We start from the raw sequence: 16,737 nt of genomic DNA, 5'->3' as shown, positions 1-16,737 counted from the left end.
GGCCATTCTGGCCTCCATAGAGGCCACTTCTGAGATAGGAATATCTTGAGCTAATATTATCATCAGTCATCTTTTTCTCCACAAAATCCAGCCTGCATCTGTAAAGATCTCTTAGTAATACCATCAAACACTGTAGTCAGGATCAAAACATCTTCTGTACCACACAACCCTTTTAAATTTACACCCAAAATACCTACTTGCTGAGGTTGTGGTGTGGTGGTGAGACTCCAGTGTCTCTTTATTACTTACTTCTGCCCACTCTATGCCAATTAGTACCAACCCTGACAGAATCCATAGCTCTCCCAAATCCAGCCTCTGTCAGCACAAAAAAAAAAAAATGGTGATTTCTTCAGCATACAAATGCTTCAGTGAGAGGTTGAGAGGAATGGCAACCAAAAAACTCCCAACTTCATAACTAAGCTACATAGTAAGCTAAATTATATTGTAATTGGGCAGGGAAACAGCTGCAGCATTCTCTAAGACTTAACTGCAAGCTCCTTTATTGCTTCATTCTAGAACTTCAAAGATAATCCAACACCAATGTTTTAATCTGGGGAATTTTAGAAACTCCGACTAGAGATCTGATACACAAACCCCATAATTCAACCTTGACACTTCACAATGGTAAAACTTCACCGCCTCTTTAGAAAAAAATGACATGATGGCAGATGTATTATCACTACTGCTTGGGGGAAATGTCTTCCTTTCTCTGAAGTACTGAGCTTGCTAAGCTTGTTATAAACCACAGCTTTTCCATGAAAACTGAGGGAGGATAGAAGCCAAAGGACTCAAGTCTAAGAGAATAATATTTATGTTTTTATTGGCAGAATATTTATATTGGCAGTGTTACGATGGGTCAATTTACATTGCATTTGTAAAGGAAGGAAAGCAGTAAGGAAGGGAACTTCTTTTCTTAATTTTCTTTTTGAAAATTATAGGATAATAATCTTCACCTAAATGTTTTGAAGTGAATAAGCGTATCTGTTGAAAAGTTGGTCTATGAAGAATAGTATAAATTTCCCAAATAGTTCACTGATTAATTATGTTGATTTCACTACTTTTTTTTCTAATATAAGTATCTGTGTTTTTTCCTGTGAAAAGAATATCCGCAAAATGAACACTTGTGTCATTCTATCTTCTGATGTAATAAATAATTTTATAGTGATCCGCCCTTTTCCTTCCTCAGTCACCTGAAAATTCATATTGCTTGATTACTTCAAACTCATTGAGCTATTTGGGAAGTTAAATATTCCTGGAGTACTGCTGCAATATTAATAAGAACATAAAATACTGTTTCTGAACCATTAAAATCTATTTAGGGTTTTTCTTTACGCTTTCAGCAGAGATGCCAGGTTATATACTGGCAAACAGATACGAGAAAGACTAAGGTTGCCAGATTCCTTAACACCACAGGAGAAGAGAGGCAAGTATGTGTCATCATCTGCACATTCAGTGACAGAGACCTCCCAGCACACCAGCTACAGTGTGTATGTCCCCTCAGCTCCTGCCATCAGATCACAGAAAACCCAGTCTAGAACTGACCTCAGCGGGGAGTGAGCTCCTTCTCTTGCTTTGCATGCACGAGTGGCTTCTGCTTTATTTATTAAACTGCCTTTATCTTAACCCACGAGTTTTCTTAATTTTACTCTTCGGATTCTCACCCCCACGCCACTGGGGGAGAGTGAGCAAGCAGTTGTGTGGTGCTTACTTGTCAGATGGGGCGAAAACACAATAGGTATGTTTGCTCTGGCTGAAAGTTGCACCAGAAAAGCAGGACAACCTCACACCAATATAGCCTTAATATTGATAAGGTCTTGTTTGACCATCATTCGTGCACTGTAATTTACAGATCATACCTGGAAAGATCAGTCTGAAAAGAAAAAGTGCTCCTCTTGCCAGGCTACTTTTAATATGATTTGATCAACACATTTTTATTGAGAATAAGGCCATATGCATTGAAAGAAAGTATTTTTTCACTGTATAGAAAAGCTTTATCCTTTATTTCAGCATCTTGACTGATTTTGAATAAATTCACTAGAGGTTTCAGCTTTGGAAATAATGATGAAGAAGTGTCTTAACACAAGTGCAATCATGCAGGCTGTCATAGCTCTTACAGTTCTCTCTTGCAAAACTTTCCACCTGATCTTCAGCATCTTTATGTAAAACTGAGGATTCTTCCCTCATAACAAAACTCTGAAATGCAGCTTTGCATCACGCTTACTTCTCCAGGCAGACCCTTAGATCATACACTGCACTAGAAGTGATTCCTGTAAACAAGTTCACCCTTTCATCTTAAAGGCTTTTTTTGGGTCTCAAAAAACAGAATATCAGGACTTAAAAAAACAGTCAATGTTAGTTATCTTCCAGAAATTATATGTCATTCTTTTTAGCCTGTATAACACATCTAGTTGTCCTTTGTCACCTCTAAAATAATTGCAAGCAAGACACGTAGTGACAAAAATTATTTTGTTCTCAGATGGCCTGAGTTGCCTGGAAATGTCTGTCTCTTCCCATCAATGATGAAGGAACCCAAGGCTGGGCTGCTGACATAGGTACCGTAGTTAAAAACCTGAGGTTATGTGGAATGAGTCAGAAACTCACAGCACAAGCACGCTACAGGAATGGTTTTTTCTAGTTTCTTTCTGTGTGCTGTTAAGAAGGCAGAAACAAACACGCTAACTAATTTTATAAATAATGTGTCAAACTGTTTTACATGATGTTACACTTTCAGCTTGTCTTAATGTCAAATGGCATGTAACCGAGTCATGTATTTTTGTGAGCTGCTAATAAAGCCCTTAAGGTCAGCTATTTAGAACAACCTCTAATTTAAACAACTGCATTACCCTGATAATTAAACGTTATTGTCTTTTATGCTCAGCAGGCAGAGTAAAACATGTCCTCTCCATCCACCTGAAAAACCTAACAAGCCAGACCTTGTACTTGAACAGAGCACAGGCATGTTGTACTCTGTAGACCCTCAGTAATTTCTACTTTCTGAAGATCTGCATTGGTCTTTCTCTCCCGCAGACGTTAAAGACCCTCACATTTATCCAATACTACTCAGGAATGAAACACATTCAAAGAACAAAAGCCATGATTTGATATAATAACGTAATAACATAGAAGGTGATGTTCAACTTTGGATTTCTTTCTTCTCCTATTCATATATATTCACCTTGGCTTTTCACTGTTCTCTGAAACATTCTGCAAAATCCTTCCTTATCAAGTCCTTTCTAGTGTGCAAGTGCTCACTGACATGTGAGACTATTTTCTCCATAATAAAAGAGTTTTCAATTTCTTGAAAACTTTTCTTAAAATATCTTATTTCTGTTAAATAGAATCTCAAGAACCAACCCTGAAGAATATCATCCTATTATTTATAGAAGAAAGCCAAGTATCTCTGCAAGGAGGACTTGTTGATAATTTTGTGTAAACATTTTCCTTCCTCTTTGAAAAATACCCTTGAAGTTCAAAGGCCAGCACTCAAAATTAAACCCTATATAACTTTCAAAATGCAAGTTTCACTTTGTCAAACCACTGCCATATTGAGCATTTCTCCTAACTTTTCTACTTTAGTTCCTGGAGCTGGAAAGTTTAGAAACTGATATTCTCTGCTCAGCTGAACAATATATATAGACCAGATCTCTTTGGAGGCACAAGAGTGAGTTCATCTAAGAAGCATTTTTTTTTCTCATAAACCTTTTGTTTGACAATGGGAGCACATATTGATGGAGGCAATGGATGAAGACACCCTTTGCTATTTTATCTTGATAGCTAAGGTTTACACTAAATGAAGGAAGGGGTAAGGAAGGAAGGGAAAATTCCTCTGCGGACATCTGGTGGAACGAAGAGAAGATAGAAAGAATGAGCAGGCAGGCCTAAAACAAGTTTGCTTTGGCTGTCTTGTTTTATTGTTCAATAAACACTCAATGGAGAGAGCCAGACAATGGAAAAAATGCCACTGCAACAGCATGTAGAAGCTTCAGTGTCAGCATGTTCAATTGTGCCTCAGTAACTTATTTTAAGCCAGTTAAACCTAGCACAGGAATGGATTAGTTAGTTTTTGGACAGATGGACAGCACACTTTGTGCCATGGTCCTCAATCTATACCAGGTTTGTAGGGAAGCTTGAAGGTGCAACATCAGGGACTCCTTCAAACCAACTTCTGCTGCTGCCAGTCTCAACAGAAGGGCTGTGCACTGCTGCTTAGGGGTTTGCACTACTGGTTTTTCCTGTTTGAGGCAGATATCCCAGCAACATTTCTTATAATGAAGATGCAGAAAAGCAATTGAAATGAGAGATTTCCACTGTACTTCATTAACAGAAAGTTTCGTCTTCGAGTTAATTACTTCCATCAAGTGTTTGAAATAAAAAGTCGCTGAATTTAGTTCATTAATAGTTTAACCAGAACTGTGATGAGAAGGTTGCAACCTGTGTGTAGCATATAGCATTTAAAGGTTATTGAGGACTCCTGAGACATCATTAATTACTTACTGCTGAAATTAATTTCCCCTTATGTGGGCTCTGTGCCTACAGAATTCAAAGTCTCTGTTACCACGAGGTAGAAATTGCAGTTGATGCAGTAAATTGTCTAACTTGCTTATACATTTTCAATGCCTAGTGAAGTAATTCTTCTAAATGAAGCACACTGTTTCCTTATCCAGCCACAGAAGCAGAGAGAGATGTCTCTGGAATGAACTTAGACGTCTTATCTTGAACAGACAGGATCTCGACCTCTGTGCATACCTCTGTCTATTGACTCTATAAGGAATTTTTTAATATATTCTAGGAAAATTGTTTCACCACTACTAAATGCTGTATTAAGCAGATGTGACCTGTGATTTAGGAACATTTTTTCCTAGCAGCAGTAAGTACATCTTCCACAGGGACACCTACATCTCATTTAGTCCTGCTTGACTGTGTGACTTTCTTCTATAACAAGGTGAACTGAATGAGGGAAGGCTGTTGTTATTGGCCACCTGGATTTCAGTAAAGCCTTTGACACCATTTCCCACAGTGTTCCTGCAGGAGAAACTGGAAGGTTATGGCCTGGATGGGAATACTTAAAAAACTGTTTGGATGACTGGGCCCAGAGAATGGTGGTGAATTGAATTACGTCCAGTTGGTATCTGGTCACCAGTGGTGACCCCAGTGCTCAGTGTTGGGGCCAGGCCTGTTTAGTATGTTTATCAATGATCTGGATGAGGGTATTAACTGCACTCCTAGTCAGTTTGCAGAAGACACCAAGCTGAGAAGGAGTGTTGTTCTCCTGGAGAATAGGAAGGTTTTGCAGGATCTGTAAAAGCTGGATCAATGGATTGAAGCCAATGGCATGTGGCTCAACAAGGCCAAGTGCTAGGTCTTGCACATGTGTCATGACAACCCCAGGCAGTGCTACAGGCTGGGGGCAGAGTGGTGGGAAACTGCCCAGTGGAAAAGGACCTTGGGGTGCTGTTCAACAGCAGTTGAACAATTTGAACACGAGCCATGTGAGTGCCCAGGTGGCCAGGAAGGCTCTGGCCTGTATCAGCAATAGTGTGGCCAGCAGGATCAGGGCTGTGATTGACTCCCCCGTACTCAGCACTGATGAGGCCTCGAATCCTGTGTTCAGTTTAGAGCCCCTCACTACAAGAAGGACATTGAGGTGCTGCAGCGTGTCCAGAGAGGGGTAACGGAGAAGGAGAAGGGTGTGGAATATAAGTCTCATGAGGGGTGGCTGAGGGACTGGGGTTGTTTAGCCTGCAGAGTAGGAGGTTGTGGTGAGGTGGAGGTCGGTCTCTTCTTCTAAGTAATGAGTGATAGAATGAGAGGGAATTACCTCAAATTCCACTGGCGAGGCTCAGATTGGATGTTGGGAAAAAATTTCTTCACCAAAAGGCTGGTCAAGAACTGCAACGGGATGCTCAGGGAAATGGTTGAGTCACTATCCCTGGAAGTATTCAGAAGACATGTATATGTGACACTGAGTGACATAGTTTAGTGGTGGACTCAGCAGCGCTGGGTTAATTGTTGGAATTAAAGTTTTTTTCCAACTGAAAGGATTCTATAACCAACTAGAAGAAGGCTTTGTATGTGCAGCAGATAATCTACTCACCTAATTCATACTATTTAACAATCTGTGGACTTCTTATCTATAAACATGGAGACTTTTACATGACTTACAAAGCAAACATATGACCTAGTTTAGAGTACCTGACTCTAGCATGGAAAAATGTTTGTCAAATTTTTTGAGTGCTATAGCTGAGAGTCTGCAAAAATGGGTCTTCTGGAGACATGGACCCAAACGTGTATATATCACTCCTCTCAGTTATGCAATTCATAGACTAAACATGTCTTCCTTTGGTGTCAAAAATGTCCAAATATTATCAGAGTCTGGTTTTTGTGAGGTTTTGTTATTTTTTACATGGAGACTTCTGAGTGCAACCTTTTGACAAATACTCATATACACAGTGACCTGCTACACATGGCCACTGTGTTTCTGCTTACATTTCAGGTGTGAGCCAATTTTAAACACAGAACAATCCTTAAGATACTGTTTTTCCAAAGTCATTCCTGCTTAGAGTCAGTAGTTCATGTTTTTGCGTCTGAAAGACTTTTATGAGCAATACATTATAATTAAACATTAAAAACATTATTAAGAACATAGCAGCCTTTCATTTCAGTAGTTTAAATTATTTTCAAATAGTTTAGAAAATCAGTAATTCTTGCTTTCTGTCATGCCTACACTGGTTTCTGTAATAATGTGATATGGATGATATTAGCTATAAGAATTTAATTGGCAAACATGCCAAAGTCCAAGTGGATTTACAAGTAACTGCAGACAAACAAAATCCTTTATTTCATTGAAATGAAGTGTTTAGACACTGACATGAAATAACAGATTTGAAATGACTAGGCATGTTTTCATTGAAAATTTCACTGAATTTTTGACAATATTGTGAAACATTTTCATTTCACTGAGGCTGTATTTTGCATAGAAAACTAGGAAGAACTGATGATTCCTTTTTAAAAAGTCCTCTTTGAGCAGAAGCAAACAGATGGTTTTTATTATCAAAACCAAGCAACTTTTTTTTAATCTTTCAGCATCACTTTCCTAGAAACATTGAACTGATGCAGGAAATCTGAATATCATATTATTGTATTTAGTACTTAATTTAGTTTGAAGCTGATTTCCCTGAAACATTTTCCCTGAAATTCTTTCTAATAAGGCCTGAACACTTGTTAATTCTTTAAATACATCAAATTGTTGAACCCACTCTCTTTTTCACTCTGCCCTTTGCTAGTACACATTCTGCAGCTGCTCACAACTCACAAAAAACAGGTCCTCCCCCTGGGAAGAGAGAGCATCTAGAGGTCCAACTAGAGACATCTGGGAGAGTTTTAGTAGTTAAGCAGCTGCATGTCTAGTAAACTGGGAGAGAAAGTAAAATTTAGAATTTTTTTAATCAAACCTTTTAAAAAGGTAATTCCGGATTAGAAAAACTTTAGAAAACTTAGTTATGGCTTCTTTAGATATGTCTCAACATGACACATAACTCTGGATTGAAGCTAGATAAACCACACATTTCCTTCAGGTGTTTTAAGATAAAAGCAGAAAAAAAGCTTATTAAAATCTTTCCAGGCTGCTAATTTGAAATGGACAGAATTTAACCTCTTTATATCCTATTTACAAATTTACCAGAGATTGTGTATTTGTTGAGGAAGAGAAAGATTATCAGCATAACCTAAAATGGAAAAGATAAACAAAAAGGAAAAAATGAACCCAAACCAAACCAGCCAGTGCTCATTCGAGAAGTGAGAGAGAAACGCTCAACAGTTACATATTTAAAATTTCCTATTTCTTCTGCTTTGATATGGGAATGTCTAATAACAAAGCAAAATTAGGCAATACTACCAATAATTATAAACTCATCCTGTTACTGTATTTAAGCTTATACAGCCATAGCTTAAAAGAAATGGGACATTTAGCATGAGGCAAAAATGAAACAGAGATATAAAAGACTAGTATAAGTATTTAAATCGCACTGGTTAAAATTACAGTGAAAGCAGTTGATATTGTTCCAGCCTATTAATCTCCCCTTTATTTCACATGTAAGGGAAAATTAGTAAGCATTGTAGTAAGCACTTTTTCAAATTTTTGTAGCTATATGCTTAATACCTAAACAGAACCAAAGCTAAAACAAAGTTAACTGAATAGTGAGAGAAACTGGGTTTTTGCTCTGGTATCTCTTTTGAAAACTCTGAATATATACGACAAGAAAACACACATTTTACAATGAGTGAAAAGATGACTTTTTACTAATCAATAAAGAGAGCTACTATTCTCTTCTACTTGATTGAATTGCTACACCAGAGATTTGCAATTAATTTGAACTCAGATTTGCTTGTGAACCACACAGAGGGTTTGGGATTTGCCTTCTACATCCTTATGTGGAGCTGCAGTTAATTCAGATAACATTTTCATTTGGTTCAGAAACCAGGGAAACTTATTTCTCACTGCTCATTGTGTGCTTAGAATCTACCACAATGAACTTGTGGCAACCTTCATAAAACCAAACTCTCCCTTACTTGAGACAATATCAAACAGGTAATTGGACAGCAAAATGTCTGTGCGCAGTGCAGGGTGGCAGTGTGACTTCAGGGAACTTTTTTTGTTTGCTGTTGTTTGTAGCCCAGGCAACAGTAGGTGTCAGAAACAGGCGCCACAAGCTTCTTTTCTTACAGTAAAATGGCACCAGTGGTGCAAAATGAACAGAAAAAAAAGGCACCTTGGATGTTCTGTCCCATGGGCTATGCTACAAAACCCCACATGTTCTGGCAGATACTCTCCTGGTTCTGCCCCATAACTCTGAACACACATTATCCACAGTCTTGCCAGACATTATCCTGCAAGGTAAACTTGAGACTATAAATCTTTCAACCTCATTAGTTATTAATAAAGAAGACTGATGATTTTATCAGGGAAGTTTCTTTGTTGATAATACACTGTATGTTACCTCTGACCTGACTCCATGGAATGAGAATCGATATCACTGAGATGCCTTTGGACAGCACATGAATGAGAATCACAGTATTATGGCAAGTGTGAAAGGAATGGAAATGCAGAGATGAGCAACTTTCACTGTGGAGAATCTCAAATCCAATTAGCATAATGTTCTTGGTTTGTGGAAGGCCCACTTAAGCAGGAAAATGGAGAACATGGAGAGCTCTAAAAATGAATTTACATTCTCAATTTCCACAAACACAGGATTACACCAGGAGCTTGCAGAGCACTACACAAAGCACTGCCTAATCATCTGAATTTCAAGGGACTTTTTCTGTTCGTTACAAGGCATTTCTAAATCTGCATTTCAAGCATCATGTCATTTTGGAAAGTCCTCAAAAACTCTGAGCTTGGTAATTTTCTTTACTCATGTTTGTCAATTTTCATTTCTTTACACAATGAAAATTCTTCACCATCCACTTGTTTGTTTCCACAAGTACCCTAAATCTGCTCTTCTACACCATCCAGTGTCTTGAGATTAAACCAAGGTATGTTACCCAAAGACTACCACACCCCTTTACAGGACTTAGTTCTAATATGTTTGCTTGCTTAAAATGCCAAAATGAATCTCTGCTAATAATTTTTGGTATTATTTTCAACTTTAAAAGAAAAAAGTAATACTTAACTCCTGACCACTTAACCATAATAACAGTGTAAAAGGACACATGCCTCATTATTTTGTCACTTTTAGCTGCAATTTTTGGACTGAGATTGGACATTCTGGACAACCAGACCTGATTGCTTACTTGTGGAGCTCTGACCTCAGCCCCAGTATGGCATTAGAATGTCCTTTGGTAACAGCATGAATAAAGGCTGAGATTTTAGGGATGGGATAAGAAGGAAAGGACAATGCATTCTTATCTGTTTTGCTGTTTTGTTGCAGGAGAGGCATTTAAAGCAACAGAAGTAGTCATCATTAAGTCTGGCACCATCTGAAAATAATTTATAAAAGCAGTGAATATATTGCCTAAAACACTGTACTATCAAGAGCTCCTGGCTGGGTTCCAGTGCCCAAGCTGAAAGAATCCCCTGACCCTGGAGGCTGCTGGATTCCGCCAGAGGCTGTGCCTCCTGTAACATCCTTAACACAAGAAATAGAAAGAACCTGATGATGTATTTTTATCATGATCTGTATGGATCAGGACAGATAGAATCCAAGCAATTGTTATGCCTGAGGTAAGCTTCTTGAACTAAGAGCTGCACCTACCAGAATACTGTAGTAATAACCAGAAATGAAACAGCTGAACAGTTACAGAGGCTACTGTTTGCTTCAGCAACCAGTATGGAAAACACTGTGGAACACATTTAGTAAACCTTGATTTTACTTCAGTAAGAATCAAATGGTAGGGATAGTGGAAAATATTTACAGAAATGAAAATGTGTGTAAATCTCGGGTAGCTAGTTGTTAATTGCTGCTCCAAGTACTGTACTGAGTTCCGACATGTAAAATAGAACAGATCCACTGATTTGGAATTGTTTCACTAAATCAGTATGGCCTAATGTTTTCTACTATGAAGAATCAATTACGTAATCAGCTGTATTTTTGCAACCTGATCAGATGCAATCAGATGCAACTATAAAAAACATTTCACCCTACACATGCCTATCACTGTCTCTATCTCAAATGAAAAAAAAATTCAAGTTTTGTGTTATGGTTAAAAAAAAACTAAATAAACAATGAGAGGTCAGAATTTTATTTCAATGTATAAATCCTTGCGAAAACAGAAGTCCAAGCTTCAGCTTCTTATATGACTGTAAGACAGGACTGGCATTTAAAGAAATAGAAATAATGGTTGTTAAATCTGGCAAAGTACAATCTGAAAATAATTTATGAAGGCAGTGAATATGTTGTTGCCTGAAACATTATGCTAGAGAACATAAAATTATGCAATACGTTTTCTGAGGGAAAAAATGCTTATTAGAAGACTTATGAAGTTAGAGTACCTTCACAGTAGCTTCTTAGGATTACTAAACTATGTTTCAAATGAACAAAAGAATCATTAAATGTTTGGTTATTATTTCTTCAAACCTTTCTAACATGTTTAGCAACACATTTACTATTATATTTTGCAGAACAGAGATTTAGCAGTGATAAGATTTGACACAGAAGTTTTTTAAGCATTTTCTGTAATGAATATGAACAAATACTGAATACATTTGTCTTGCCTATAAACTTCCATAGCTCAGCTGACTTGGTATGTACTGCTTCCCAATAAGATAATACAACATATTCTGACGTATCTGATATGATGATATGCAGGGATTAGGTGAAGGTTTGGAAATATCATGGGAACTGTCTTCCTAACTTATTTTTGTGTCTTGCTTCTTTTGCTTTTGCACACACAAAAGAACCGGAGTACTTTTAAAAATATATGCAGACATCCTCTGATTCCAATTGAATGTACACATTGGTGAAGGAAATGTATGAACTTTTACCTGCCATGGACACCAATACCCAGGTATTTCCATTTTGAATTTTTTATGAAAAGAGAATCTGAATGCCAACATTTTTGGGAATCATGCATGGCTATGAAACTTCAGCTTCAGTATCTGTAATAGCTACTTTTTGAAGAAACATCTCTACAGAGGTACCTCTAGAGTGTGTTTAAACACAGCTGACTTTTTCTTTCAGACATAGTCCAAGTTAATTTAAAGTATGCTTTATATATTTCTCACTCTATTACTGAAGAGCACTTCAGAGCACAACTACTGAAGAGTATGTCTATTCAGGTGTAAAAGAAAAAGAGTTTCATAGAATTTGTGCTAGAAGAGAACATTTTGAATTCTGATACTATCAAACTGTAACAACTATTCAAATTCATCTAATTAAAACTATAAAAAGAACAGAAACCTAGTAGAACAAAAAAAAGATAAGCAAAAATTTGTCTCAGTTAAAAGGATGTATTTCAGGCTCTTATCTATCACATTTCTACTACTGAATACACTCAAATATTCTCCAGCACACTCACCTCTTTTTGACGGTACTTAATTGCCAGTTTCAATCTTGCAAGATCATTACCACTTTGTTCTTCTATCAAGCTATTATCATCTCTGTAATTAAGAATAATTTCCAATTCCCTGGAACTCCGTGTCTGATCCAGGAGATCTTTTGCAAATTGCTTGCACTGCCGTGACAGTTCCTCATACTCTGACTTAAACTCATTTTCGACTTTACTCAGTTCCTGCAGCTCCCAGCTCAGCTGAAAAGCGGTAAGGAAAGGATCCTCACTGGACAAAGCAATCAATGATGGGCTCGCCAGAGCCTTGTAGATATTGAGTCTGGAGCGAGAGTGGCGGAGGCTGTCCACATCTGAGCTTGACACACATTCCACACAGTTACAGCGCACCTCGTGTGGCCTGGGCACAGACACCCCCTTCTGCACCAGGAGCTTTATGATTTCGTAATTGTTGGTGTGGGCAGCCAGAATAATAGGTGTGATATCCGGCGTAAATTCTGAAAACTGCTTGTCCAGAAGCACTGGTGGCACCTGTGAAAGAAGGCAAAAACTCTTACAGGCCCCCTCATTGAACAAGAGTTGTAGAAAATTAAGCTAGAAATGGTTTACCTGATAATACACTTCCTGCTGGATCTTTATTTCTGTCCAGAGTTGAAGGAAACTCTTTAAATAAAACAATTCAATTAGCTAAGGTAATATCTTTCCAGTTAATGAATTGCTACAAACAGGGTGTGATCCTTCACAGAACCTGCTTATACATAAACAATCCATGGACAATGATTTATTAGAGCAAATTATTAGATAAACAAGGACAAGTTAGACACAAATGCTCCTCCCCAGTCCCTTGAGGTGAGCAAGATGGAAACTTTTTCTTCTCTCTCACTGGTTTATCTCAGTTTCATAGGGAAGAAAATGCATGGGGGGCATAACTGTGAATCTCTGAAGAAAGCAATGACAAGGACACAGGCAAGTTAGATTTAGAAAATAAAATGGTCAAGTAAATGAGAAGAAAATGAGTAAATGAGAAGAAAATACGCATTTTCTTAAAGAGAATTTTCTGTTGAAAATAAGGCTGTGTAGACAAACAGACTTGCTGCAAAGAGCTTAATGTCTTAAGCTCAGTTCTACATTCACCTGCACAAAGAAACATGTTCTGTTTATAGGAAAACAGGGGAATTAGTAGAAAAAAGCTTCCCAGAGACCATTTTTAAAGCCTCTTCTGATACGCATTTCTGTTTTTTTCAGTCATCTTTATCCGAAGACAGTAAGGTTTTTAATTTTAAGCTTGTCTCTTTATTTTGCACTACCAGATTCTAAAGTCTTTCCCCGGTCAAGACAATTTGTTCAATTAGTATGACTAAGAATGTGAGTGTAATTAGCCAATGCCAATCAAAAAAATGATACTAGCATCATCACTTACGGACTGACTTTTGTCCACAGCTCAATAACCAAGTACAAAGACAATCCACAGAGCACCGCGGCGAGGTGCTCTGAGGGATGTTCTTTCAGGAGGAAGAAAAAAGGAAAACATTTGACTCAAAGTTATCTGAAGGCTAGAGAAACAGATGGCCATCGCAGGGAGGAAAAAATTTTTGAGGCAAGTCTCATAACAACACCATGACCTCACTGCCAGGTGGAAGAAGCACAAGCGGAGTGGTAGGGTAAAATGGGAGTGAAAAGTCAAGACTGGAGAACTGGCATTCAGGATTGTAATCACACATCCCTAGGGAAGCAAAACCTGCCTGGCCATAGCATATTGCTGACCTTAAGTAGCCGTGCCAGATTCTGAGAAGGTATGTGGAGTCAACAGGCAGAAATCCCTTTTCTCCCCTCTCATCCTCTCATGCACTCAGACATGGCTTGGCATCGAGTCAGGCTGGCACTGAGTTTGTTTTAGCACAGGACTGTGGGCTGACTGAGCTGGCACACCCCACCCTCATGATCCCATGCAGAGGGTGCAGCTATCCTCAGAGGTGGGCGCTTACAACCAGTGGTTCTGAGCCAAGCAGCTTCTGTACATCTTCACTTCTGCTTGCTTTATTCTGAGGTACAAACAGCATAGCATGTGTAGAGAAACACTGGCTACATATTACTTATGAAGTAAGGAACCCAATTGAGAATATACTGAAGGTAAATATGGACGGAGGGAACACTTGGGTACAAGAAAAAAACAAAAGCTCTGTGTGCTGCTCCTGGTCTCAGCCCCAGAACCACAACTATGGACATATGACTTCCCAGAGAACACTGTGGCTCTGCCCATGCTGCTCTGTCAGGTCTCTTCCAGGGTACCTCTGGGACATCTGTCACCTCCTGGCTGGAAACTGCACAGAGCCCACCTGGGCATGCCCAGGTGCCCCAACCACATCATAATTCCTGTCCAGTGTGAACTGGGCTTGAAATCCATATATGTTTTCTCTCCTGCCTTTGGTGTCAGTGGGCGAAGTGAGACCTGTTTCCTCCCACAATTCTCACAGGTCTTAGATTTGTCTTGTCATATTATATAGGAAAAAACACACAAACACACTTGCTATGTTCTCTAAATTAGTAGTTTGGCCAGTGATTTTGAGACTAGAACAGCATGAAAACAGTGGTAGAGATTCAAACTTTGCATTAGTGGAGATGAGATTTTGGGTGATCACAGAGCTGAAAAAGGTTTACAGAGAGGCATGTGTTGTGTTCTGACAGTGTCTGCTACAAGCAGTGAGATTCCTCCTTGGCCTCAGGTTTAGGGTACCAGAGAGCGAAGAAGAGAGCTGCAAGGGGAGAAAACTCAAGGTCAGAAAGGTGTAACTTCAAACTCACTGACTGCTCAGAGTATAACTCTGTCACTTCACATGTTGCTAGTTTTTTACTTTCTGACAGTACTGAAGTAATATTTGCTTCAAGCCCTGCCAGAACTGAGGGCTGTCTTAAACATATCATCAGCTGCAAGCTCTGAAAAACTAAGACACAGCTTCAAACGACATGGCATTACAGCAACTGACTTGTACATGGGGTCCATTTCCTTTCAAGCTGCTTGCTTTTTCTCATAGCTTATCAAAACCTTTCATCTTAAACTAACTCAGATTCACGGCCAATGCACACATTTTGGAATTCATCACATCAGAATTTACCCAAATATAGAAGCATTTATTAAATCTTTTCAGCCATAACTTACAGAAACATTTAAACTTAAATGGCAAATCCTAATAAAACATCCACTTTAATTACATCATTACTTTAACCCTTGATCCTTTACCTTAAAATTACAAAATCATAAGATTTTGTACTAATTTAAATGAAAGAGAGAATATCGAAATAATAAAGTCAAATTATTCCCTCATCTGAAGCAAATTATTCCCACATCTGAACTTATCCTTTGAACTTATCTTTGAAGTAATGAGCACTCTCATGGCATTCAGAAAATTTCAACATCTAATGGCTGATTCAGAGTACTTGCTCTTAAGTTATCAGACTTACAATGAATTTTACTTTCAAACTACTAAAAATATTTCCCTTTAAAGAGAACCAAGCCAAATAACCATCATACACTGATATTAGCCACACTACTGGAAGCCTTGACAGAATACTCACAGAAAACATTTGAGTATTCCTTAAATCCTGGAGGATGGAAAGGTACTAGGTTTTTCAGTCACTGTGACTTCTCAAGGCTCAGCAGTAGTGTAACTAATCATACATTTTGGAGTAGCATGCTAAGTTTGAAGCTGCTTAAACTTGGCGAAGTCAATTTTTGCCTTCTTACACCTTGCGAAGAAATTCTACTTCAGCACTATTTACAGAGCCAAACATATATATATTTGTTATGAATGTCTATGTGAATATTAGACAAAAAAAAAACCAAAAACCTGAACAGAAAATAAAGGATAGTTCAAAGTCTGAACACTTCAATGCTCAAGGGCATGAGATTTTTTTGTAGCATTTCTTTTCCCTGCACTCACTGTAAGTGGGAATGAGTCAGCCTGGTCTGGATATCTAACAATTCTTTTAGATACCAAGTGGAATGGTCCTCTTCAATGTGTTTATATTCCATGTATGGTCTGTGTGAAGACAAGCTCTTTTGCTATGACAGGAAGAGAAATCTAGGTTAAGTTAATGTCAGTTAGGACTGAGATGTTTTCCTGTCCCCATGAAATCAAAGGAGAGACTGATTGTTGATGATCTCTGAGACATCCAGGAAACAGAAAAATATAACAGTCAGTTGGAAAACAAAAGACATAAACTTATGTGTATCTTTTTCTCCATCTAGATTTCTCATAATAGCTCTCATTACTGCAATATCTCAACAGAGAGACTGAAAACTAGAGAGTCCATTTACCTGCTGTTTAGGTGCAAGAGCTCAGAATCTATGGAAATCTATTGGCTTGGGCAAACAGATAGGTTCCCTGACTCTTGCCCTTGTTTATTTATTTGCAATTATTTTGTCTTGTGTTTGATAATGAAAGAAAATCCCACTTGGTTTTAGGCAGTTAGGGGAATAAATTTCTGAGTCATGTCCATCATGACAGCATGACTGGAGGAAAAACCTAAAGCAAAGGCAAAAAGAGAATATATGACTGATAGGATGAATACATATGTCATGCAGTACCAGGTTATATAAAGAAATCAGTATTATTAAAGTGTGTCATCAAAGTTTCAGCTGCTTTAACACTAATTCTCTATAGCCATCATCAGTCAAACATCTTGAAAATGCTTAACTGTACATTTCTGTACAGCCCACAGCACATGAGTTATCCCTAT

At 38.1% G+C, this 16,737-nt stretch overlaps 1 protein-coding gene across 1 annotated transcript in view; it reads right to left on the bottom strand.

Moving 5' to 3' along the window:
- Positions 1–16,737, bottom strand: part of TRPC4 (transient receptor potential cation channel subfamily C member 4) — an 82,487-nt gene that overhangs the window by 49,447 nt on the left and 16,303 nt on the right. Inside the window, exon 2 of the mRNA XM_058018388.1 lies at positions 12,013–12,531. Within this exon, the coding sequence (XP_057874371.1) occupies positions 12,013–12,531 (519 nt within the window). The remainder of the gene's footprint in view (positions 1–12,012; positions 12,532–16,737) is intronic.

The sequence above is a fragment of the Melospiza georgiana genome, chromosome 2, assembly GCF_028018845.1.
Source record: "Melospiza georgiana isolate bMelGeo1 chromosome 2, bMelGeo1.pri, whole genome shotgun sequence".
NCBI classification, from domain to species: Eukaryota; Metazoa; Chordata; class Aves; order Passeriformes; family Passerellidae; genus Melospiza; species Melospiza georgiana.
This window is presented reverse-complemented; position numbering and strand designations above follow the sequence as displayed.